Genomic DNA, 20818 nt, shown 5'->3' with positions numbered 1-20818 from the left:
GATGCCACAAGCATTGTTTTCTATAGAATCCCTGGGAAAATATCTATTTTTTAAAATGAAAGTTTTACTTGGGCATAGTTGAAGAAGCCAAATATTGATATTTCTAGAACTTTCGTTTTTTAACAAAAACCTGCAGTCCCCTGCACCTGCTCCTCTCCAACTCCCGGGAGGCGAGCAGTTCCAATTCAGTTGGTATTTTTGGTGTTCTCATGCCCACAAAAAGCACACCTCCAACGCTACTTTCCAGATTTTTTTCAGTTTTAGGCATCAGCTATGGATGTATTTCTTCATCACTCCCATGACACGCACAAACACTATGCACACAATTTCCCTTCCTCCTTCCTTCCAGCATGGTTATATTATTATTTGGGGTTAGAGTAATATTTAGTGTGTACGTTATTATGACTGTGTAAACACTGATCTCAGCCAAGCCATATAATAGAATACGATTCCATTTCCTTTCTTGCACAGCTTTTTACGTGTGTCTCTCTTAAACGTGATTTGCTTCGGTTTCTATGTGCTTATCACTGCTGCGTTCCCAAACCCTTTGCTATAAATTCAGTTTTCCGTCCAATATGTGCAAACGCGGCGGGTGTTCCATCAGTTTCATCACTCTTGTAACCAGGGAGCCGTGCGGCAAGATGACCCTGGGGTGCACACACTGCAACCGGCTCCCATGAGGAGACTTGAGAAACTGCCTAACAACATCCCCCAGCCAGTGGTTCCCTGTCCCACTTTGCTGAGACTGTATCCCTTTCAGTTCATTGCAGAGATCTTTAACTTCTAGAAGGTTTATGTCTTGGTGGACTCCTTTTTCCTAACCCTAAAATTTACCTTCTCCTCAGGACCACTTCAGGGAATTAAATTCCAAAGAGCTTGACTGTTTCTTTCACCCTGACACAGGAATGAGTTTGCCTGGGTCTAGAATTCAGGCTGGAAATCATTGCCCTCAGAATTTTAGATGCTGGCGCGTTTCTGTTGAGAAGCCTAGCGCCGTAACGTTTAAAAGGATGAAGTGAGATGACAGTTTCCTTTGATTCAACTACAAGCCCTGGAGTCATGCTTCCTCGCTCCCACATCCGATCCCTGGGCGTGTCCTTGGGTGAGAACAGAGTGGGTGGGGCAGAGATGACACAGGATTGGCCGTGACTTAATGACTTGATAGTTGTTGAAATGGGATGCTGGGTACATGGGAGATTAGTATATCATTCTCTCTCTGGAAATACATGCATTTCCCATAATTATAATTTAAAAATAAACAGTGATTCCCCATTTCACTGAGGGGAAAAACTGAAGTCTGTACACTGGCCAGACATGATACCCCACCACAACCTCTCTGCCCTTTTCTCCTACTCACCTCCTCGTTCATTGTTCACTGGCCTCCTTGCTGTTCCTGGAACATGAGGGGTGCACTCCTGCCTCAGGGCCTTTGCTCAAGCTGTTCCCCTGCTTGGAAACCTCCTCTGCATTGGCTTGAACCTGCTCAGGTGTAGTCCTCTCAGTGAGTCCATCCTGACTGTTCCATTTAAAATTGTGACCACCTCCACCTGTCACTTCCCATGCCCCCTTCCCAGCTACTTGTCACCATAGCAGTTCTCATCTGACACCCTGTATATATTTATTTATTTATTTGTTGCCCCCTCCCTTAACTGGCGGTAAGCTCCATAAAGACAGGAATTCTTGCCCGATGTGTTCACTGCTGAATCCTCAGCATTTAGAAGAGTGCCCAGTAGGTTCTCGATGAATGGATGAGCCACTTGTAAACATTCTAGTAGAATGCCTGGTAGGAAATGAGCACCATGGAATTCATCATAATCTAAAAATACGTCACTGAGTCATCTGATAAATATAAGTTAATTGTTCAGTCAGTACCTTCTGTCCTGGTCTTTGGAAAATGAGACTAACAGACATTTTTTGTTATTTGCAGGAAGCAGCAAGGTAGAAAGGGATTCCCACAGTCTTTGGAGGTAGGCAGATCTGCTTCGAATCCTGGCTCAGCCACTTGCCAGCTGTGTGACTTGGCCAAGTTGCTGAGCCTCTCAGAGCCTGGTCTCCTCACTGATGGTTCTTACTGGAAGTGCCCTGCAGTCCAGGGCCGGCTGGAGGCCCCTGGGTGAGCCTTTGCCCTTTCTGAAAGACAGACAGGACCACCTCCAGGAACTGCCTGGGTGCTGTGCCCCTCTGGGACCTGCTGGTGGGGTGAGCAAGCAGGTTGAAAGCACTGATCAGAGGGACAGGCAGTGACATCACTGAGATCACAAAACGGGGAGGTGACTCAGTCCTGGCCCAGCCTGAGGCCCCCTCGCCAATCCCCCCTGCCCCCCAAGCCTGAGGTTATAAACAAGTGACTCAGAAGAATGGTGGGAGAATGCCCCATAACAGTTCACACCAGTGTCTCGGGGGCTAAATTTAACCCACAGCTGCAGCCTCTGGCACTTTGGGAACAAGTTAATCTTGGTGGCTGAGGCTGATGTGTGTGTGCATGTGTGGAGTAGGGGGAGGGTGGTGAGAGGTCCAGAGCAGGGTGGTCATCGGGACCGGCTGTCCCAGACCTCAACCCCGATTCCATACATGCTAGACAGGGTGCAGGGGCCCCAAGGCTGCGCAGGCTCAGGCCAAGCTTAGTGTGGACCAAGAACGGAGCGTAGACAGCTTTCCTGGAATATTAAACTCTGAGTGTTATGTTTGTTTTTTGATCCCTGGGGGTTTAAACACCTAGAATAGTTGAATCCTATGAAATTAAATCTTCTGGCATGTCTGACGACTTACAGGGTTAAACCCTGTGCCAGTGTACTCGCAGGGACACAGAACCTCAGTGCTTCCGAATCTCAGCAGAACTGAGGCCCTTAAAATTGAACTCGCCCATCTCTTCGCTGTGTAGGAAGGGAAACTGAGGCTCAACAGAGTGATCTGGCTTTCCCAGGACCCACAGGAAAGTGGTGACCTTGTTTATTTAAGTACCTTCTTGCTTTCTTGCACAGTCCAAGGAGGCACTCAGAGCTGGGGCAGAAAGAGGAAAAGCCTTCCCACTTTAAAGTTGAGGCAACAGGGTCCCCATGCCCAAGTTCACTGAGCAGGAAACCCAAGCACACTGCGTCCAGGGGTGGCTGGAGCAAGATACACTCCAAGGAGGAGGATAGAGGCACCTGGGTAGAAAGGCCGAGAAGGCATGAAGGAAGGGAGACCCTGGAAGAGGGACTCAAAGGCTTCCCTCTCCTTGGACTGAGGGGCAGAGCTTGGGTCATCCCCTCCCCTGAGAGGTATCACCCAACCAAGGAAAGCCGTCAAAGCCTCTCTGTGCTCCGTTTAGAAATGAGACAGCGAGGCCCCCATCTTTCAGGGAGGACAGAGACACCCCACCCCCATCCCATGAGCCCCTGGGCTGAGTCAAGACTGCTCTGGGAGGGGGCCTCAGCCCAGCTGTCCCCTCTGCGTCATGTGCAGGAGGCCAGGCAGCTCGCCTTACAGGGCCCAGTCCGCCTCTATATATAGTCCAGCTCGGACAGCTGCGTAGACTGTGCGCGACCCAGCAGGAAGGCAGGGCGTGCGGAGAGAAGGCCACCCACCATGGCGTTGGGCTTGGAGCAGGCGGAGGAGCAGCGGCTCTACCAGCAGACGCTCCTGCAGGACGGGCTCAAGGACATGCTGGACCACGGCAAGTTCCTCGACTGCGTGGTGCGGGTGGGTGAGCGCGAGTTCCCATGCCACCGCCTGGTGCTGGCTGCCTGCAGCTCCTACTTCCGGGCGCGCTTCCTGGCCGAGCCCGAGCGCGCGGGCGAGCTGCGCCTGGAGGAGGTGTCCCCTGACGTGGTGGCCCAGGTGCTACACTACCTGTACACGTCAGAGATCGCGCTGGACGAGGCAAGCGTGCAGGACCTGTTCGCCGCGGCGCACCGCTTCCAGATCCCATCCATCTTCACCATCTGCGTGTCCTTCCTGCAGAAGCGCCTGTGCCTCGCCAACTGCCTGGCGGTCTTCCGCCTAGGCCTCCTGCTCGACTGCGCGCGCCTTGCCGTGGCCGCCCGCGACTTCATCTGCGCGCGCTTCTCGCTGGTGTCCCGCGACGCCGACTTCCTCGGGCTCTCGGCTGACGAGCTCATCGCCATCATCTCCAGCGATGGCCTCAACGTGGAGAAGGAGGAGGCCGTGTTCGAGGCGGTGATGAGATGGGCGAGCAGCGGCGACGCCGAGGGGCAGGCCGAGCGCCAGCGCTCGCTGCCCACCGTCTTCGAGAGCGTGCGCTGCCGCCTGCTGCCGCGCGCCTTCCTAGAGAGCCGCGTGGAGCGCCACCCTCTCGTGCGTGCCCAGCCCGAGCTGCTGCGCAAGGTGCAGATGGTGAAGGATGCACACGAGGGCCGCATCACCATGCTGCGCAAGAAGAAGAAGGGGAAGGAGGCAGCGGGGGCCAAGGCCACTGACAAGGGCACAGCCGAAGCCAAGGCAGAGGAGGATGAAGAGGAGGCCGAGCGCATCCTACCCGGGATCCTCAATGACACCCTGCGCTTTGGCATGTTCCTACAGGACCTCATCTTCATGATCAGTGAGGAGGGCGCCATGGCCTATGACCCGGCAGCCAACGAGTGCTACTGTGCCTCCCTCTCCACCCAGATCCCCAAGAACCACGTCAGTCTAGTGACCAAGGAGAACCAGGTCTTTGTGGCTGGGGGCCTTTTCTACAATGAGGACAACAAAGAGGACCCCATGAGTGCATACTTCTTGCAGGTGCCTGGCCAGCCTTGGGAGGGGCGTGGCCAGCCTTGGGAGGGGCGTGGCCAGCCTTGGGGCCCAGGAGAGGCCTGTGTCTCCTTGTTGGGGAATGTCATTGGGTCTAGGCTGAGATGTAGACGGGGGAGGATGACTGACAGCCACTTGCCTGAAGGCTGAAGATAGTTATAGGCAGTTGACAATAAGATGCATAACTTTGGTGTCTCAGTTTCAGGGAGATGTCAGCCTCAGGACGGTCTGATATGTTGGAGGCCCTAGCTCTGCACAGCGGGTGGGGTCAGGGACAGTGAGAAGGAAGAGCAAGGTCAGTGTAGGGGTCCTGGCCAAGAACTTTGCCTGAGGCCAGCACTGGAATGTGGAACGGAGTGTCTCAAACAAAGGGACCATCCTCCCTTGCTTTCCCATTGCATAGATGGGGAAACTGAGGCCCGGGAAGGACCAGGAGAGTGGGGTGCCCAGTCCAAGTTATAATGTGACAGTGGGATCTCAGAGGGCAGGAATGGTTTTCTGGTGACTGGCCATGTAGGTGTGAGCCTTGCTAGTTGGGTGAATTTGGAGACATGGAGGGGAGGGCGCAGTGCTTCTGGCTGGGAACCAGTGAGCAGGGGACGGAGATGGGAAGGAGCCTATAGTGAGTGGTGTGCTTAGTGAGGCCTGACCAGGTTTGAGAGGCGTGAGGGGCAGTGTGGTGCCAGGGTTAAGCTGGGGCGGGTGGGAGGCGGGGGCATCTCCACCAGCCAAGGCACATCATGGGCACATTGTTTATTCTCTCTGGGCCTCTGTTCGTAAATGGGGATATTATTCTTCCTTGCTTGATAATGTTGTTTGAAGGTTAATTGATGGTTAGAAAGTGTTCATCAGCACAGTGCTCAGGCCTCAGAAAACTCTCCCAAAAGATGAGCCCCTAGTATGGTTATTAAAAGACTGTTGGGGGAAATTTCCTGGCAGTCCAGTGGTTAGAACTCCACTCTCACTGCCGGGGGCCCAGGTTCAACCCCTGGTGGGGAAACTTAAGATCCCACAAGCCGCAGGGGTGCGCCAGAAAAGAAAAAAAAAAACCTGTTGGGGTACACAGGGTCGCAGACTTACAATGTAGATTTTAAGGGGTGAGTGGCTGTATTTGGATGTTTCCTGTGCAGTGGGATGGAGTGGAAAACAGGGAGCAGGCAGGCCTCAGTTCAGGAGTTGTACTGCGGAAGGCCAGGACGGCAGCTGGGCCTCCCTCTCAGAGGCCCCTTCTCAGTTCTGTATGGGGTGCCCCATCACGGTGCTATAACGGTGGTCTCCCGGCACCTACGGTGGGTGGGACGGTCGGCTGTTCTCAGCCTGATAGGAGGAGAGGCACTGTCTCCAGGCACCGCCTCCAGTCTGCGCTGGCCCTACCTGGAGACCCGGACTCCTCTGTGACCTGGGGGTGGCCAGACGGGGCTGCGGTGGGGCCGGGCTGGGACTGGGGCGGGGGGTTGGTGGAGGACGTGGGGGGCGGTCGCTGACTGGCCACCCGGCCCGCAGTTTGACCACCTGGACTCAGAGTGGCTGGGGATGCCGCCGCTGCCCTCGCCGCGCTGCCTCTTCGGCCTGGGAGAGGCTCTTAACTCCATCTACGTGGTCGGCGGCCGAGAGCTCAAGGACGACGAGCGCAGCCTGGACTCGGTCATGTGCTACGACAGGCTGTGAGCGCGGCCTGGGGGCGGGGCCGAGGATCCGGGCGAGGAGCCTGGGGGCTGGTCCAGGACGGCGGCGGGGCGTGGCGGGGGAGCGAGAGCCCAGGGCTGGGGGCGGAGGCGGGCTTGGGTAGGGGCTGGGCGGGGTTGGCAGGTGGGGTGGGAGCGAGGAGCTAAGAGGTCTGGGAGTTCCGGTAACGAATCGGGGGCATCCCAATATGGGTTGGGTGGTGGGTGAATGCAGAGACGGGGGCTGAGAGCGCCCTACTCCCCTCCCCTCTAGGTCGTTCAAATGGGGCGAATCGGACCCGCTGCCTTATGCCGTGTACGGCCACTCTGTGCTCTCCCATATGGACCTTGTCTACGTCATTGGCGGCAAAGGTAGCGACAGGTGAGGCGCGGGCCAGGAAGGAGTGCAGCAGCCGGGTCGGCGGGTAGAACGGAAGCAGAGTCTCCCCGAGGCTGTCAGGGGTCTGTCCTGACTACCTTGCGAGGCAGCTGGAGGGACTGGGCCAAGGGAGAGGCGGCTCTGCTCCCGCCTCCTCTTTCTCACTCACTGCCCCCCACCCTACAGGAAATGCCTGAACAAGATGTGCGTCTATGACCCTAAGAAGTTCGAGTGGAGGGAGCTGGCCCCCATGAAGACTGCCCGCTCACTCTTCGGGGCCACCATCCATGACGGCCGCATTTTTGTGGCTGCTGGGGTCACAGACACAGGGCTGACCGGTTCAGCTGAGGTGTACAACATCGTGGACAGCAAGTATGGCTGCTTCCCCCCTCCCTGCCCCCGTTCCACTGGACAGCCAGGGACGAAGGGCCCCACTGTACCAGCCTGGCTGTGTGGCTTTGGGCCTATGTCAGCCCTCTGTGTCTGCCCTGGCAGGAAACATAGCCTCTGTCTTGAGTCTCCACTGTGCAGCTTGGACATCAGCACAGAACTAGCCCCTCTACTCTGATCAGCAGTGAGGTGGGCTTCCCCCACAAGGTGGGGCAAGGGTTGTGGCCAGCCTGGTCTGCAGGAGAGAGCTCCCAGGAGATGCCAGATTCCTCATTCACAGACTCATACCAGACACTGGCCTGGTGCTAGGGATACAGCAGTGACTGAGACAGAAGCTGCCCTGCCCTGGGAGATCAGGAAGAAAACTGAGCTGGCAGACCAGTTGGACTCAGCCAGCTAAAGGGGTGGTGGGAGAAGGATGCCCAAAGGCAAAGGAAGGCTGGTGCCGTGGCATTTAGGAGAAAAAAAGGCAGGCTCATTGGAGGAAAGGGCATTGGTCAGGTTGGATGGAGTGTGGTGGGTGAAGGGAGGTGGGGATTGTGGGTACTGGGGCTGGAGAGGGGGCAGTTGGGCTGAGGGACTTTATCCTGAGAGTAATGAAATGCCTCTGATGGGTTTTAAGCTCCCTTCTGTGTTTTCCTAAGATACCTCATGGCAGCTCATGTAGAGGAGAGATTAGGGATTTCCTAGGAGGCAGGGGTACAACTGTATAGCAAGAAGTGATGGTGGTCTGGAGCTGGGGGTACAGCAGGGATGGGGCAGAGAGCATGCACTGGAGAAAGACTTAGGCCAGCGCTTTTCACGTGCCCGTGAATCCCTGGGGATCATGCTCTGAATGCAGATTCTGATTCTCAGGTATGGGGAGGGACCTCAGAGTACATTTCTAATAAACTCCCTGGTGATGCTGATGCTGCCAGTCCGGGGACCATACTCAGGAGCAAGAGTTTAGCAGACAGAAGAATAGGGTGTAGCAACTGATTGGATGGTGGGGGCGAGAGGGAGAGCTGAATGCTTTTGAGTGAGGGTGAGAGGTCATTTTTATTTTTTAATTTATTTGTTTATTTATTTATGGCTGTGTTGGGTCTTCGTTTCTGTGCGAGGGCTTTCTCTAGTTGCGGCAAGTGGGGGCCACTCTTCATCGCGGTGCGCGGGCCTCTCACTATCGCGGCCTCTCTTGTTGCGGAGCACAGGCTCCAGACGTGCAGGCTCAGTAATTGTGGCTCACGGGCCCAGCCGCTCCACGGCATGCGGGATTTTCCCAGACCAGGGCTCGAATCCGTGTCCCCTGCATTGGCAGGCAGACTCTCAACCACTGCGCCACCAGGGAAGCCCTCATTTTTTTTTTAATTAATTAATTTATTCATTTATTTTTGGCTGCGTTGGGTCTTCGTTGCTGATCGTGGGCTTTCTCTAGTTGCGGCAAGCGGGGGCTACTCTTCGTTGTGGTGCGCGGGCTTCTCATTGTGGTGCCTTCTCTTGTTGAGGAGCACGGGCTCTAGGCGTGCGGCTTCAGTAGTTGTGGCATGCAGGTTCAGTAGTTGTGGCTTGCAGGCTCTAGAGCGCAGGCTCAGTAGTTGTGGCGCACGGGCTTAGTTGCTCCGCGGCATGTGGGATCTTCCCAGAACAGGGCTCGAACCCGTGTCCCCTGCATTGGCAGATGGATTCTTAACCACTGCGCCACCAGGGAAGTCCCAAGGAGGTCATTTATTGAAGAACTGTTGGAGTTAGGTAGGAAAAATGAGGGTCGAGTTAAAACATGTGGATTTGAGGTGCCTGGGTGTCCAGGAGGAGCCCACTAGGGCAAAGAGAGAGCTCGAGGGTGAGATCTGGGGAGGGGGGACAGTACTCGGAGGGGACAAGCTCCCTCAGGAGAGAGGATGTTAGTGGGAGAAGCCGAGGCCCAAGCCCTGGGGGCAGCAGGGGCAGATGCATTATTCAGCAAGGAATCCCAAGAGGTGAGGCTGGGAGGTGGGATGTGAAGAAAGTCACATCAGCAGAAGTGCATACTGTGGACCCTGGATTCCAGAGCCCTGTGGTGGCTGGGGACCCGAGAGCAGTTTTGGAGGGATGAAGACCCAACTTCGGGAGCAAGGGGAGGGGAGTGAAGGCACCTTGAGATTCACTGGGCCGTGAAGGGGAGAAAAGGGACCAGGCAGGAGTGCAAGGGACGGTCTCAATGGTCACTGAGGTAGCAAGCTGGAGCTGGTTCAGGAGCAAAGGCGGGACACTGGGGAGAGCCCTGGTGGGTTTCATGGGGCAGGTTAGATGGAATGACAAGGGGACAATGGAGGGAAATGGGAGGGGCAAGAGAATGGGGAAGAAGTGAAGACCAGAGGGCATTCCTGAGAGGTCAGGAAACAGGTTGTGCTGGGAGCACGGGTGCCTGGGAGTCAGATTTTGCAGGGTGCACCTGAAGCTGTGAGTGCTGGTGGGGGACAGTCCCTGGGCTTGCTGCGGCCCCCCAGGGGCGGGTGAGGCACCTCCTCACGCCCCCTCCTTCCTGCCAGGTGGGCGCCCTTTGAGGCCTTCCCACAAGAGCGCAGCTCACTCAGCCTGGTCAGCCTGGCAGGCACCCTCTATGCCATCGGCGGCTTTGCCACACTGGAGACTGAGTCCGGGGAGCTGGTTCCCACAGAGCTCAACGACATCTGGAGGTGAGCCTGGCCCTAGGGAGGTGAGGGGAATCGTGAGCAAGGCCAGCTGGGCACCGAGGCAGCGCCCAGCAGGCTCATCTGTGGGCAGAGCTGATCCCTCTTCCAGGGAATCCTGTGGGGACAGGGCAGCAGACAAGCCTTGCTCAGCCCAGGGTCTCTCCAGTTTGTTGGGAAAGTCTGGGTTTGCACACAAGGCACCACGCCCCCCTGTGGAGCATCGACAGTGTCAGTCAGGAGCTGGTGCCAAGGTTAGGGCCCAGAGCCACAGAACCGGGCCCCAGGGAGCAGAGCAGGCCCTGAGAGGCAGCCGGGTCTTTCCTCTCCCCTCCCTCCTGATGGGGAGAGCTGGGTCGGGATTGAGAAGCAGCTGGATCCCAGCTTCTCAGAGCCATTGCTTCTATGGCTGGTCCTAGCTGGGGGTGGAGGGGAGAGGTTTCGGCAGCCTGGGGCAGCTTCTGAACCTTCAGTGATGCCCAGTGCTGCTGGGAGAGCAGGCCCCGGGGGGACTTCTCGGAGGGCTGAGTACAGAAATTCTCAAGAGGAGGGGTTTGGGGAGGTGCAGACCTTCCTGGAGGGAGGTGGACTTCAAGGAGTGTGGGCTTCCTGAGAGGGGGCTCTTCCTGGAAGGTAGGGCAGGTGTTCTTTGGGGGTGGGACCCCTTTTCCAGAGCGTGGGTGCTCTCCAGGAGCTGACCTTCCTGGAGATCAGCCTGAGGCTGGGGGGGCGGCACTCCCCAAGGGTCGCCTACTGCACCCAGCCACCCCTCCCTGCTGGGTCCCACCCTGGACTTGGCTGACCGAGCTCCTCGTCCCTGTCTCCACTCCTCCCACCCCAGGTACAATGAGGATGAGAAGAAGTGGGAGGGGGTCCTGCGGGAGGTCACCTATGCCGCTGGTGCCACCTTCCTACCTGTACGGCTCAACGTGCTGCGCCTGACCAAGCTGTGACCCGCCCAGAGGACCTGACTGCGCGCCCCCCATGCTGCAGCCCACACAGGCCCGGCCTTCTGGGATGGGGGCTCCCAGGAGGAGTCTGGGAGAGGCAAAGCCCACCTGTATCCCATCCCATCATAGTGCCCGAGGGGCCACTTCAGCCAGGAAAGGGAAATCGCTGCCTGGAGCTAGCCTTTCGGGCAGGGACGAGAAACTTTTGGCCTCTCCTGTGTCTCCATATCCCCCGTGTTCTTGGTCCATGAGGCAGAACCTCGGGGGGTGTCAGGCTGCATCCTGGCCCAGCCCCGGCCTGGCTGTGTGTGCCCATAAACTCCCCACAGAATTCAGTCTTCTCGCCTGTCAGATGGGGAGGGTCCCCATCGAGTGCACCTTGCAGCCTGGGTAAGTCTCCTGTAAGAAGAATAAAGTGCCTTCCGAGCAAGCAGCTCGGGGTCTGGGATCAGGTGCTCCAAGCGTCAGCGACCAGGTGCTTTGAAGAACTGGGGCTTTTGTGTTCAGCTGCTGGGCTGCCAAGGTCGGTGGTCTCTGCCCTCCACGTGTGTCTCCTACACGTTCTGTTTGCGCCAAGAGCTTGAGCCCCCTCCCTGAACCTCCAGCTCCTCATCCAGCCTGGACAGGGAGCCAGGAGGCTGCTGGAGCAAGGGGCAGGGAAGAGCCAAACCGTGGTAGAAAAGTCTTTTATTCTATCAGTCAGGCCCCTCCCAGGAATAGCTGAGCGGAGCCCAACCCTCTCCCCTCTCCCCCTCTCCCCTACTCGGGCTTCTCTTTGTCCTGCTTCTGCTCCTCCAGCGTCAGGGTTCGCTCTCGCTCCTTCACCAGCTGGACACCACAGTAGGTGACAAACAGGACGGCCAGTGTGGTCTGGGGGAACCCTGTGTGGGGAAGAGGTCATGGGCACCTGGAAGCAGCTTCCCTTTCCCCCAGTGACTCTTCTCTCCCCACTTGACTGTCCCGCCCTGCTGAGTCCCTGCAGAATTGCGGTGGGGTGGGGACATTTCAGGAGGTCACAGTCCTTGAGGTCGATACCTGGCATATTCCGTATCCCCCGTCCCTCACCTGTGAGTAGCAGGCGCTGGGCGACCAGCTCTGTGAACTCAAAGCTGTTCAAGCTTACAAGGTTGTACATGATGATGGCCCAGAAGTTCATGGCCCCAAAGATGGCTCGGACCCTGCGGGACATCTGCTCCGACAGAGAGGCCTGCTGGGTCCAGGAAAACATAGGCAGTGAGGCAAGAGGCCCAGGGGAAAGAGGACGTGGCGGGTCAGAGGCCTTGCCTATGTGGCCACCTGGGTCCTGGGGATATGCCTGTGTCCCTGAGAGTCCCCGCTCAGCTCTCCCTCATTGTTAAAAGATGGGAAACTGAACTCTGGAGAGAGGGCAGGGCCTGAACAACACAGCCAGGCCCGGGTGCCCCCCGACCCTGCAGAAGGGAAGGGAGCGCCAGGTACCCACAGAGAGAGCCATTGCCCCAACGACCCGGAGGGGGGTGGTGGTGAGAAAGTTCTGGACTGGGAGCCAAGTGTGGCTGGAAGACTCCAGAGAGCAGTAGTGCCACCCCCTCCAGTGTCCCAGACAACCTAGCCCCAGACCTTCCTTGCTCACCTCAATTCGTGCCAGGGGCCCCCACTCTGCCAGCTTCTGTACCCAGAGCTCAAAGTTGAGGCCAAAGCAGTTAAGGCATGACCACAAGTAGACAGTATCACAAGGTCCGAGCCACAGAGTGGTGATGGCAAATGTGGCCACAGTGGCCCCCAGCTCTGGGATCACCGCAGAGTGCTCCCCACCAACGTGGTCATAGACATACCTGCAGGAAAGGCGGGAAAAGGGGCCGGTGGGAGTGTGGGGAAAGGCAGGTGGGAGACGGGCAAAGGGTACACAACGGGGGCAGCTTCCTCAACGCTATCATCCTGGGCACATTCAACATTCTGGGCCTCAGGTGGCTGCCCTCCTCTACCCAACTTCAAAATGTGGAGGGCTCAGCCTTGAACTTCCCGTCTTCTCTAGCTACCTTCATTTCTCCAAGTGATCTCATCCAGACCCAAGACTGAATACTGTCTCTATGCAGACAAGCCCCAAATCTGTCTCTTTAGCCCAGTCTCTCTCCTGACTCATATATCCAACTGTTACCAGACATCTCACATGAATGACCAACTCCCCCATCCCTGCCCAAACCCACTTCATTCCCATCTCAGCTAATGATACCACCATCCATTCAGTTGCTGGCCAGGAGCCTTGGTGCCATCTTGGATTCTCAATTCCCCTCTCCACTCACATCCAAACCAGCAAATGCTACGGGCTCCACTTGGTCCTGAGCACTGCTTATCACCTCCACTAACACCACCCTAGTCGAGGCGATCATCTCCTGTCACACAGATTATTGAAAGAGCCTCTGAAGTCATCTCCCTGCTTCTGCCTCTGCCCCCTACAGTCCGTTGTCCACACAGCAGCTAGAGGCATCTTTTAAGAGTGTAACCCAGATCACCTCACTTCCACAATCACACCCTCCCGCAATAGCTCCTCATTACAATTAGAATAAACTCAACCACCTTCCTATGGCTAGAAGATCCCACGTCATCTGGTTTCTGCCTCCCTCCCTTACCTATCACCCACCATTCTACCATTCATTCACTATGCTCTCCCCTTACTGGTCTTTCTGATACTCAGACACACACAGCCGGTTCCTGTCTTAAGGCCTTTGTACCTGTTGTTCCCTCTATCTGGAATTCTCTTCTCCAAATTTCGTTATCACTCAAGTCTCAGTTCATCTCACAGAGGCCTACCCGGACCCCAACTAAAGAAGCTTCTACCCCATTACACTCTTTTATTTTCTTCATAACACTTACCATTCTCTAAAATTATTTTTTTTAAACCTGTTTATGGTCTGTTTCTCCCCACTAGGCTGTAAGTTCCATGAGTTCATGGTCTTTGCCATGTTCACTGCTGTATCCCCAGTGCCTAGAACAGTGCCTGGCACATAGTAGGTACTCAATAAATATCTGTTAAATAAATTCAGTAGAAGACCCATTGCATAACCAGCCTCTCTGTTCCTTGACCTCCTCGTTTCACCAATGGTTTCCCTTCCACTCCACCTCAGTCACCCACTCCCATGGCCACACCCCAACTTTTTCACCACTTATTTGACTCCTTCCTAATTCCCATCCTTCACCCTGCCCCACCTGACCTGACTCCCTAGCTCCACTTCTTCAATCTCATTGACCCCCCCCCCACCTTCCTCATCTTGTGACCCCCTCCTATTTTTACCACCCTTCTTAACTATATTCAATGAGTCATCATTACAAATAACCTAAAAACCCTTCTCCCTCACTTCTTCCTTCTCACCCATCTGGGAAAGCCCAATCACCCACTTTCTCCTCACCTGCACCCAAGAAGCGAAGCCCTGATGGGAAAAATCCTACACCTTCACATATTAGAATCCATAAATCCACTACCCCCAACCCCACTTGAGCTGTCAGTGCCATGGTTTCTCTGGTCAGCATCTTCTCTGAGGCTCTGCAGTGGCTACTCCACCTCAGCTCTCCTGCAAGTGTGAATGGGTGTGGTGATCTAGGCAGGAGGAGAGAGGCAGCATCTGTGTGGCCCCCTCCACCCCCAACCCTGCATCTCTCAGCTGATGACCTTCTCCTACTTCATGGAGAAAACCGAAGCTTTCAGGAGGAATCCCTCACCTTTCCACACTCACCTGCCATTCTTCTGCATCCACACTGGCCTTTCTTCCTCCTCCGTGTCCCGAAGCCAGAGCTCTGCCTGGTTCCATCGCCTCCCCACCTTCTCAGGGAGCTCACGCCATCAATCACCCCTCTATCCTGCACTGCCAACTTCCTCCTTTCTATTGAATAATTCCCCTCGGCACCCAAGCATGTCCCATTATTTCCTGTCTTTAAAACACCCACTTCTCCCTTCGGCCACTTCTGTGTGTCCCCCTTCAGTACCAGGCTTCTTCCAGGAGCTGTCCACACAGGAACTACCCTGCGGTTCCTCTGTCCCCCACGCCCCCAGCCCCGACTCCTCCCCACCCCTGCCTCTCCAGGGAAAGGCTGAGAACCTCCACGCCGCCCACACTCACGCTCAGTCTCTGGCTTCCTTGACGCCAGCAGCATCTGACCCAGTTGCCCCTACCATGCCAGGATGGTCTTCCCTTAGCTTCCAGGGTGTCCCATGGTCCTGACTTTTCTCCTGCTCCTCTGACCGCTCCTTTCAGGCCCTTCTGCCGGCTCCTCCTTCTCCCTTCAACCAGAGTCCTTCCGGGCACACGACTTCCTGGGAGTCATTGCCCTCTCCTTCCTGATGCCCTCAATCCACGGCCAAGTCCTGTCCAGGCTGCCTGCTGTGTGTCTCCACTCCATTCCTCTTACCTCCAGGGGCCCCACCCAAGTCCAAACCTCTGTCTTTCACTTAGACCTCTGCCATGACCTCCTCCCTCCCTCCCTGCTTCCTCTGGCCCAGGGGTGATCTTTGAAGACGTGGACCCACCTGGCCACTGCCCTGCTCAGACACCTGGGGGATGGCTGTGACATCCCACCCCACCCCAACTCACCTGCAAAGCCAGTCGTTGATGCCACGGTCAAAGTGCCTGTGGGAGGAGAGCAGACGGGCGGGAATCAGCCAGGAGACGAGCTCCGGGGCTTGGGGCAAGAGGCGAAAGGGAGGTGGGGATCCCGGAGGCGAGTCCCCGGACCTCGCACTCACGTCTCCGCGAAGACATAGAGCGCTGTGATGCACTTGGGAGGCCGGGGCGGGTCCAAGTGGTCGAGGCGCGCCACGGTGTTGACAACGCCGAAGAGGACGGCCGCCTTCACCCAGTCGTACACCAGGTTTGAGTAGGCTAGGCCAGCTGGGGACAAGGGGTCGTCACGGCCCGGGGGCGTCACACCGACCTTCCCCCCGTCCCCCACCCCGCCCCGGGCCTTCCTAAATCCAGGGGAGGCGCGGAGCCCCGCCCTCCCCTACGGAAACTCCCCAGCTCCGGGGTGGTGGGGGGAAGGTCCTTGCGCCCCGGCCGCCCCCGCGGAGGCCCCGCCCCCACGCAAGCCCCGCGCCCCACGCAGGCCCCGCCCCCACGTCCTGGTGGGAGGGGCTGGCCCCGGGGAGACCTTATCTGACTGGGGGAATCAGCCCCAGGCCCCGGCGAGGTGGGCGGCCTCTGTCGGGTACCACTCCGGGCCTCACGGTACAAACCTACCTCCAAGTCCCACGCGTTTCAAAGGCTAAATCCCCGCTCCCCCACCCTGCAATAGGTGCTGTCCCCCGGGGCGCCAGCTTCCCCAGCTGTGACTCCGCCGCCATTGGGGCACAGAGGGTCCGTCCTTCTGAAGTGGCGGCCCCGGCCCCGTCCCTGTCCTGGGCCCGGCGCGCACCCACCGAGGGCGCTGTCCGGGAGGCGGCTGGCGAACTTGAGGTCACTGGGGATGGTGAGGATGTAGAAGAAGTGGAAAAAGATGTCCACGGCCACGATGGCTACCACGCTGAGGCCCGCCTGGGCCCGGATGCGCCACAGCTCGCCCTCTCGCCGCACCGGCTCCACCTGGCTCACCTGAGGGACGGCTAGTGTCTGAGGAGGGGAGGCAAGCCCTGCGCGAGGAGCCCTGTCTGAGCGGTGAGTCACGAACTAGCTGTCTGGGGATGCGAGGGTGAGGGGAGACGCGGCTTCATCCTGGCAACCCTGAGAGTGGAGACACGGGCCCCTCTGGGGTCTGAGGGGGGTTCACTTCCGCCCAGGGGGGGACGCAAGCCTGTCTTGGGAGCCCACAGGGTGTCCCCTCACCTGAGCGTGGAAGCGATCAAAGGTCATAATGGGCCCGAAGAAGAAGAAGGGCAGGTAGAAATTGTACTTGAGCAGGTCAGCTAGGGAGTAGCGGCGGTCAGGGTGGGCACAGCTCTCCAGCGCAAAGCTGGTACAACGCAGCACCGTGAAACCGCTGCCCCCGTGAAACAGCACCTCTTGAAGATCAGAAGTCCCTGTTACAAACCCACTCTGGATGGGAGAGAACAGGCCGCCAGCTCACCAGGGTGCCCCTTGCCTTTGGGAAGCTCACCCAGCCTCCCGCAGGGGCCCAGCTTGGTCCTGCCATCTCCCTCTCTGCCAGCGCCCGTCAACACTGGCCACCGAGGGCCAATTTCATGTTAAGTGCTGGGGCAGAGCAGGGAAGGAGCTGGACATGTCTCTGCTGTGGTGGAGGGCGACCACGTTGTGGGCAGGGCATGCTCCATGGTCAAAGGCTTGAAGACAGGTGGGAAGGTGAAGGAAATGCTTGGGGAGACTTAGGAGGCAAACGTTTTGGATGGGGTGAGAGGTTTGGGGTCCTATCCCTGCACCCTCCACCCCTGCCCCGCCCCAGCGCACACCTGCCAGGAGATGAGGGGGTCCAGCTTGAAAGAGGCAAGGCTGGCCAGGCCGAGGCCGAGACAGAGCCAGGGCTGGCGCAAGAGTGAGACAACATAGAGGCCCACGCAGTGGCCAAGCAGCAGCAGCAGGTACCAAGGGCCCATCGTGCCCACCACCGCCAGGGCCCCGTACGCAGCATACATCCAGGAGCGGAGCTGTGGACGGGGAGAAAGCTTTGTCTACCTCTCCATGTGAACAGAGATGGGAGCCCAGTTTGGCTTCCCCGCAACCCTTGTAGCTGAGGGGGAGGGGGAGGCAGGGGGGGCTCAGGTCCAGCTCACCTGGGGGGCAACCATAGTGCAGAGTTTAGCAAACAGCACGTGTCCGGAGAGAGCGAAGATGATGGCGTTGCGGAAGGAGGTGAACCACATCACCCACTCGAAGTCAGCCACGTCCTGGGGCAGGCCCAGGCAGGTTAAGGTGGGGCGGGGGCAGAGTGGGCTGGCACTTGGGCTGGTCAGAGTCTCAACCCCTTCCCTGCCCCCAGAGTCTTCTTGTGCATTAGAGGAGAGCAATGGCTGAGGTCCCTGCCTCCCCCTCTGAGGGAAGTACCGGGAAGGTAGGTAGAGAGGAATGAGGGGCACCACGTGGGCTGCCCTGCTGCTCCAAGCTCCCTCTCTGTCCAGCACATTGCCTGACATTCCACCATTATTGCATTGTTCCTGGGGAGGATGGTGCTGGAGGCCCTGCGGAAGCCCGTCTCGGTTTGTTTCCTAAATGAGCAGGGTCTGAGGCAGGCTTGATTTGGCCCCAGGAGGACAGAGGAGGGGCCAGTGGAGAAACTGAAGATGCTGAAAATTCAAGCCAGAGACCTTCCCCATTGCGAGCCCTCTGTTATGTGGGACCATTGGGAACAGGGGAGAGCGGGGAAAGGTTTGGGACAGGAGAGATGGGCCAGGGATCAGAGACCCCGGTCAGGGACCCTGGGGTGCGGGGGACCTACCATCTTCCGGCCAATGTACTCCCAGCCGGGTCGCACAGACTCCCGGAAGGCTCTCCTGTGGGCCCCACCTGAGAACAGAGTCTGGTCTCAGGGCGCTTCACACCCACACCTGCCTCTGCAGCAAGGCTGACGCCACCCTGGGGGGAGGGGAGAGGGTCTGGGTCTCTCTCTGCCTCTGCTTCTCTCTGGGTCTCACTGTGTGTCTGGGGCCAGGTCTCTGCATCCCTGAGTGTCTGAGACACACTCTCTCTCTCTCTCTTTCTCTGGCTCTGTTCAGGTCTCTGTCAGTGCTTCTGCATTTGAGTCTCCCTGTGGCTGCATCTGACTCAACCCCCCAGCCCCAAGGCCTAGGGACTGCCCTTGAGTCTGGAGCCTCTAAGTTTCTGGCCTTGCTGGGTGGAGCCCTGAGACCCCCAGCAGAAGAACGGTCCCACCCCTCTGTCCCGGGGCCCAGCTGTTACCTTGTGAAGCCTCAAGGAGGCCCCGGCCAGCATAGGCTAGGGCCCCGCTCAGCACCAGGGAGTACAGGCCCAGCTCTGCCGCGGGCAAGGCTGTCTTGATGCCCATAGCCTGGATGGGGCTGAGGGAGACAGATTGGGTGAGGGCACTGCTGCCCCCCAGCCCTGCCTAGCCCAGTTCATGGTCCCCACTGAGGTGATGGGGTCCCCATTCTGAAGAGAGACAGCCCCTTGGGCATCTCATGCCATCATTCTCCCCGCCCATCTCCCACTCCTCCCAGGCCCCCTGCCATTTGGTGCCCCATCCTAGCTGCTACTCTCGCTCCCGCCCTTCCCACTGAAGGCTCTTGAAAGCATGGTCTTCACTCTCAGCCTGCCTTCTTCACCTTCATTCACTCCTCCATACCTTTCAGATGGACCGGTCCCCACCCTCTGCTCAAACTGCTCCTCCAAGGTCTCAGATGACTTTCTTGTGGAGAAACTCCCTCTGCATCACCTCAATCATATTTCTGGCCCCCAGGGTTCCCACCCCCCTCAGTAAGTCTCTCTCAACTCCTGGCAAAACCCCCCCTCCTCCGGGCCCCGTTCTCTGATTCCATACCCTCCTGAGCTGCCTTTACTTCCCATGACCTCCCCAGGTCCTACCCCAGCACCAAACCTCCATCCCTCTCATTCAGCCTATAGCTTCTCATTGACCCCCATTACCCCAACCAGCCCCTGAGCCCCAGCCTGCCACGTCCCTGGTTCCTGCCTGTGTCCGTGGCCACACCTGCCCACTCTCTCAGTGCTCTGTGTATTCAGGCCCTGGATGCCGGCTGGAGGCTGTGCTATTTGAAGAGGTGCCCTGGGGTAGTGGGTGTGGGGCTAGGCTGGGCCAGGCAGACACCAGGGAGTGTGCTGGCCGCTACCCAAGGTGCTGACCAGTATTGGGTTCAGGGTGAGCCTGGCCACTCCCTCCTGCCAGGGCCTAGCTCATCCCCAGGAGTCCTTCTGGGTCATCCCTGGGACCTAAGCTAGCACCTGTGCCCTCTCTATCCTGTTCCGGCCTGACCCGTGGCCTTCCCAAGGGCCGCATGGGTGACAGACTCAGGGCCCACACTGAAGGGAAGGACATGTCTAGGCATCCTTTCAGGCTGGGCTGAGCAAGAGATGGCTGGCATGGCCCTCTCTCCTGCCCCAGATCCTCTAAATCTCCCTCACCAATTCCGAAACCAGCTCTCCTGGGCCGCCACAGTCGGCATTCTCCCCATTACACAGATGGAGGGCTCATGGACCAGAGAGGGGCAGGGACCTGTCAAGGTCACACAGCGGACCAGGGACAGGATTGAGTGTTCTCAGTGAGCCCCCCTGCAGTCTCTGATCAGAGAAGACCGTCCGCTGCCCCTGCCCCTACCAGCGGCCTGCCGGACCTGACTTCTACACCGCTGGCCTGAGGGCTGAGGCACCTTCCCACGGGCCGGGTGGGGGTAGGGAGGCCCTGAGGATCGGGTTAAGGGAGCAGAAGCTTGAAACCGGAGCACGGCGAAGAGCCTGCGAAATAGCTTTGTCAGCTGCCTCCCACTCGCCACTTTCCAATTTTAGCTCCCCATGGCCGGTGCCGGGTGTCCCCTGTGAGGCCTCTGTGAGCAAGGCCAGGGCTGGCCCCCAGCCTGGGACCTCTCCTGATAGACCCCCAGACCTGGGCCAGCCTGTGGACAGAGGAGTGCCCCCTGCCCACTGACCTGCCCGCCTGAGGTACACCTGGAGTAAAGCCCACTTTGGGGCCTGAGGTTTGCGATGAGGGGCCTGGGGTGGGCTCTACAGGTCTCAAGGACCCCGTAGTGGCTACATCCCTGGCTGGCACTGACCTTGAGGAAGCTGTGAGGGACCCTGGCACACTGCCCACCTCGGGGCTCTGGGGTCCTGCGTCCGACCGTGCGACCGTGCGACCAGCTGGGCTCTGGGGCCCTGGTGCGGTGTGTCCAGCCCTGGGGTCCCCACCCCCTCGAGGCTGTGAACGGTGAGTGGTGACAGCAGGAGGGGTGGGGGAGGAGGAGGGCAGGGAGGAGGTGGCCTTCCTGGAGCGGAGCGGAGCGAAGTGGAGCAGAGCTGAGTGCTGCAGAGCTGCTGGCCACAGGGAGCTGCAGGGAGGATTGGGGAGGGGCAGAAGGGGTGGCCATTGGCATAGGCTCAGACAGGGACACCTGGACCTCACTTCGACCTGCCTCCCCTGGTCCGTAGAGCCTGTGTCTCCTTCTCA

The 20818-nt window shown here is 58.1% G+C and overlaps 3 protein-coding genes across 32 annotated transcripts in view; 2 read left to right on the top strand and 1 right to left on the bottom strand.

Moving 5' to 3' along the window:
- The first annotated feature begins 3496 nt into the window (after window positions 1-3496).
- KLHL40 (kelch like family member 40) lies at window positions 3497-13807 on the top strand. Its single transcript, XM_059939277.1, has 6 exons — window positions 3497-4722; window positions 6238-6398; window positions 6673-6780; window positions 6964-7149; window positions 9675-9821; window positions 10657-13807. Exons 1-6 carry the CDS (start codon window positions 3568-3570, stop codon window positions 10766-10768), a joined length of 1869 nt encoding a protein of 622 aa, XP_059795260.1. The 5' UTR covers window positions 3497-3567; the 3' UTR covers window positions 10769-13807.
- Window positions 11199-20511, bottom strand: HHATL (hedgehog acyltransferase like). 2 transcript variants are annotated; one of them, XM_059939275.1, is made up of 12 exons: window positions 20427-20511; window positions 18583-18701; window positions 18122-18189; window positions 17460-17573; window positions 17139-17333; window positions 16558-16767; window positions 16155-16326; window positions 15483-15627; window positions 15331-15366; window positions 12378-12579; window positions 11831-11972; window positions 11445-11646 (listed from the first exon to the last, which is right to left on the bottom strand). In XM_059939275.1, exons 2-12 carry the CDS (start codon window positions 18686-18688, stop codon window positions 11525-11527), a joined length of 1512 nt encoding a protein of 503 aa, XP_059795258.1. In that variant the 5' UTR covers window positions 18689-18701; window positions 20427-20511; the 3' UTR covers window positions 11445-11524. The 2 variants fall into 2 exon arrangements, with proteins under 2 accessions (XP_059795257.1, XP_059795258.1); XM_059939274.1 differs by having other exon boundaries at window positions 11199-11975; window positions 16155-16317.
- ACKR2 (atypical chemokine receptor 2) overlaps window positions 15873-20818 on the top strand; it is a 110441-nt gene continuing 105495 nt past the window's right edge. For 26 of the 29 annotated variants that reach the window (XR_009505797.1, XR_009505795.1, XR_009505796.1 and 23 more), the window contains exon 1: window positions 15873-16389. The gene's annotated coding sequence lies outside the window, so the exon portion shown is untranslated. The other 3 variants (XR_009505801.1, XM_059939295.1, XM_059939292.1) reach the window with 3 other exon arrangements.

This window comes from Balaenoptera ricei, chromosome 11 (genome assembly GCF_028023285.1).
Source record: "Balaenoptera ricei isolate mBalRic1 chromosome 11, mBalRic1.hap2, whole genome shotgun sequence".
NCBI classification, from domain to species: domain Eukaryota; kingdom Metazoa; phylum Chordata; class Mammalia; order Artiodactyla; family Balaenopteridae; genus Balaenoptera; species Balaenoptera ricei.
The sequence above is the reverse complement of the archived record's forward strand: the minus strand, read 5'-3'. Positions and strand labels throughout refer to the sequence as shown.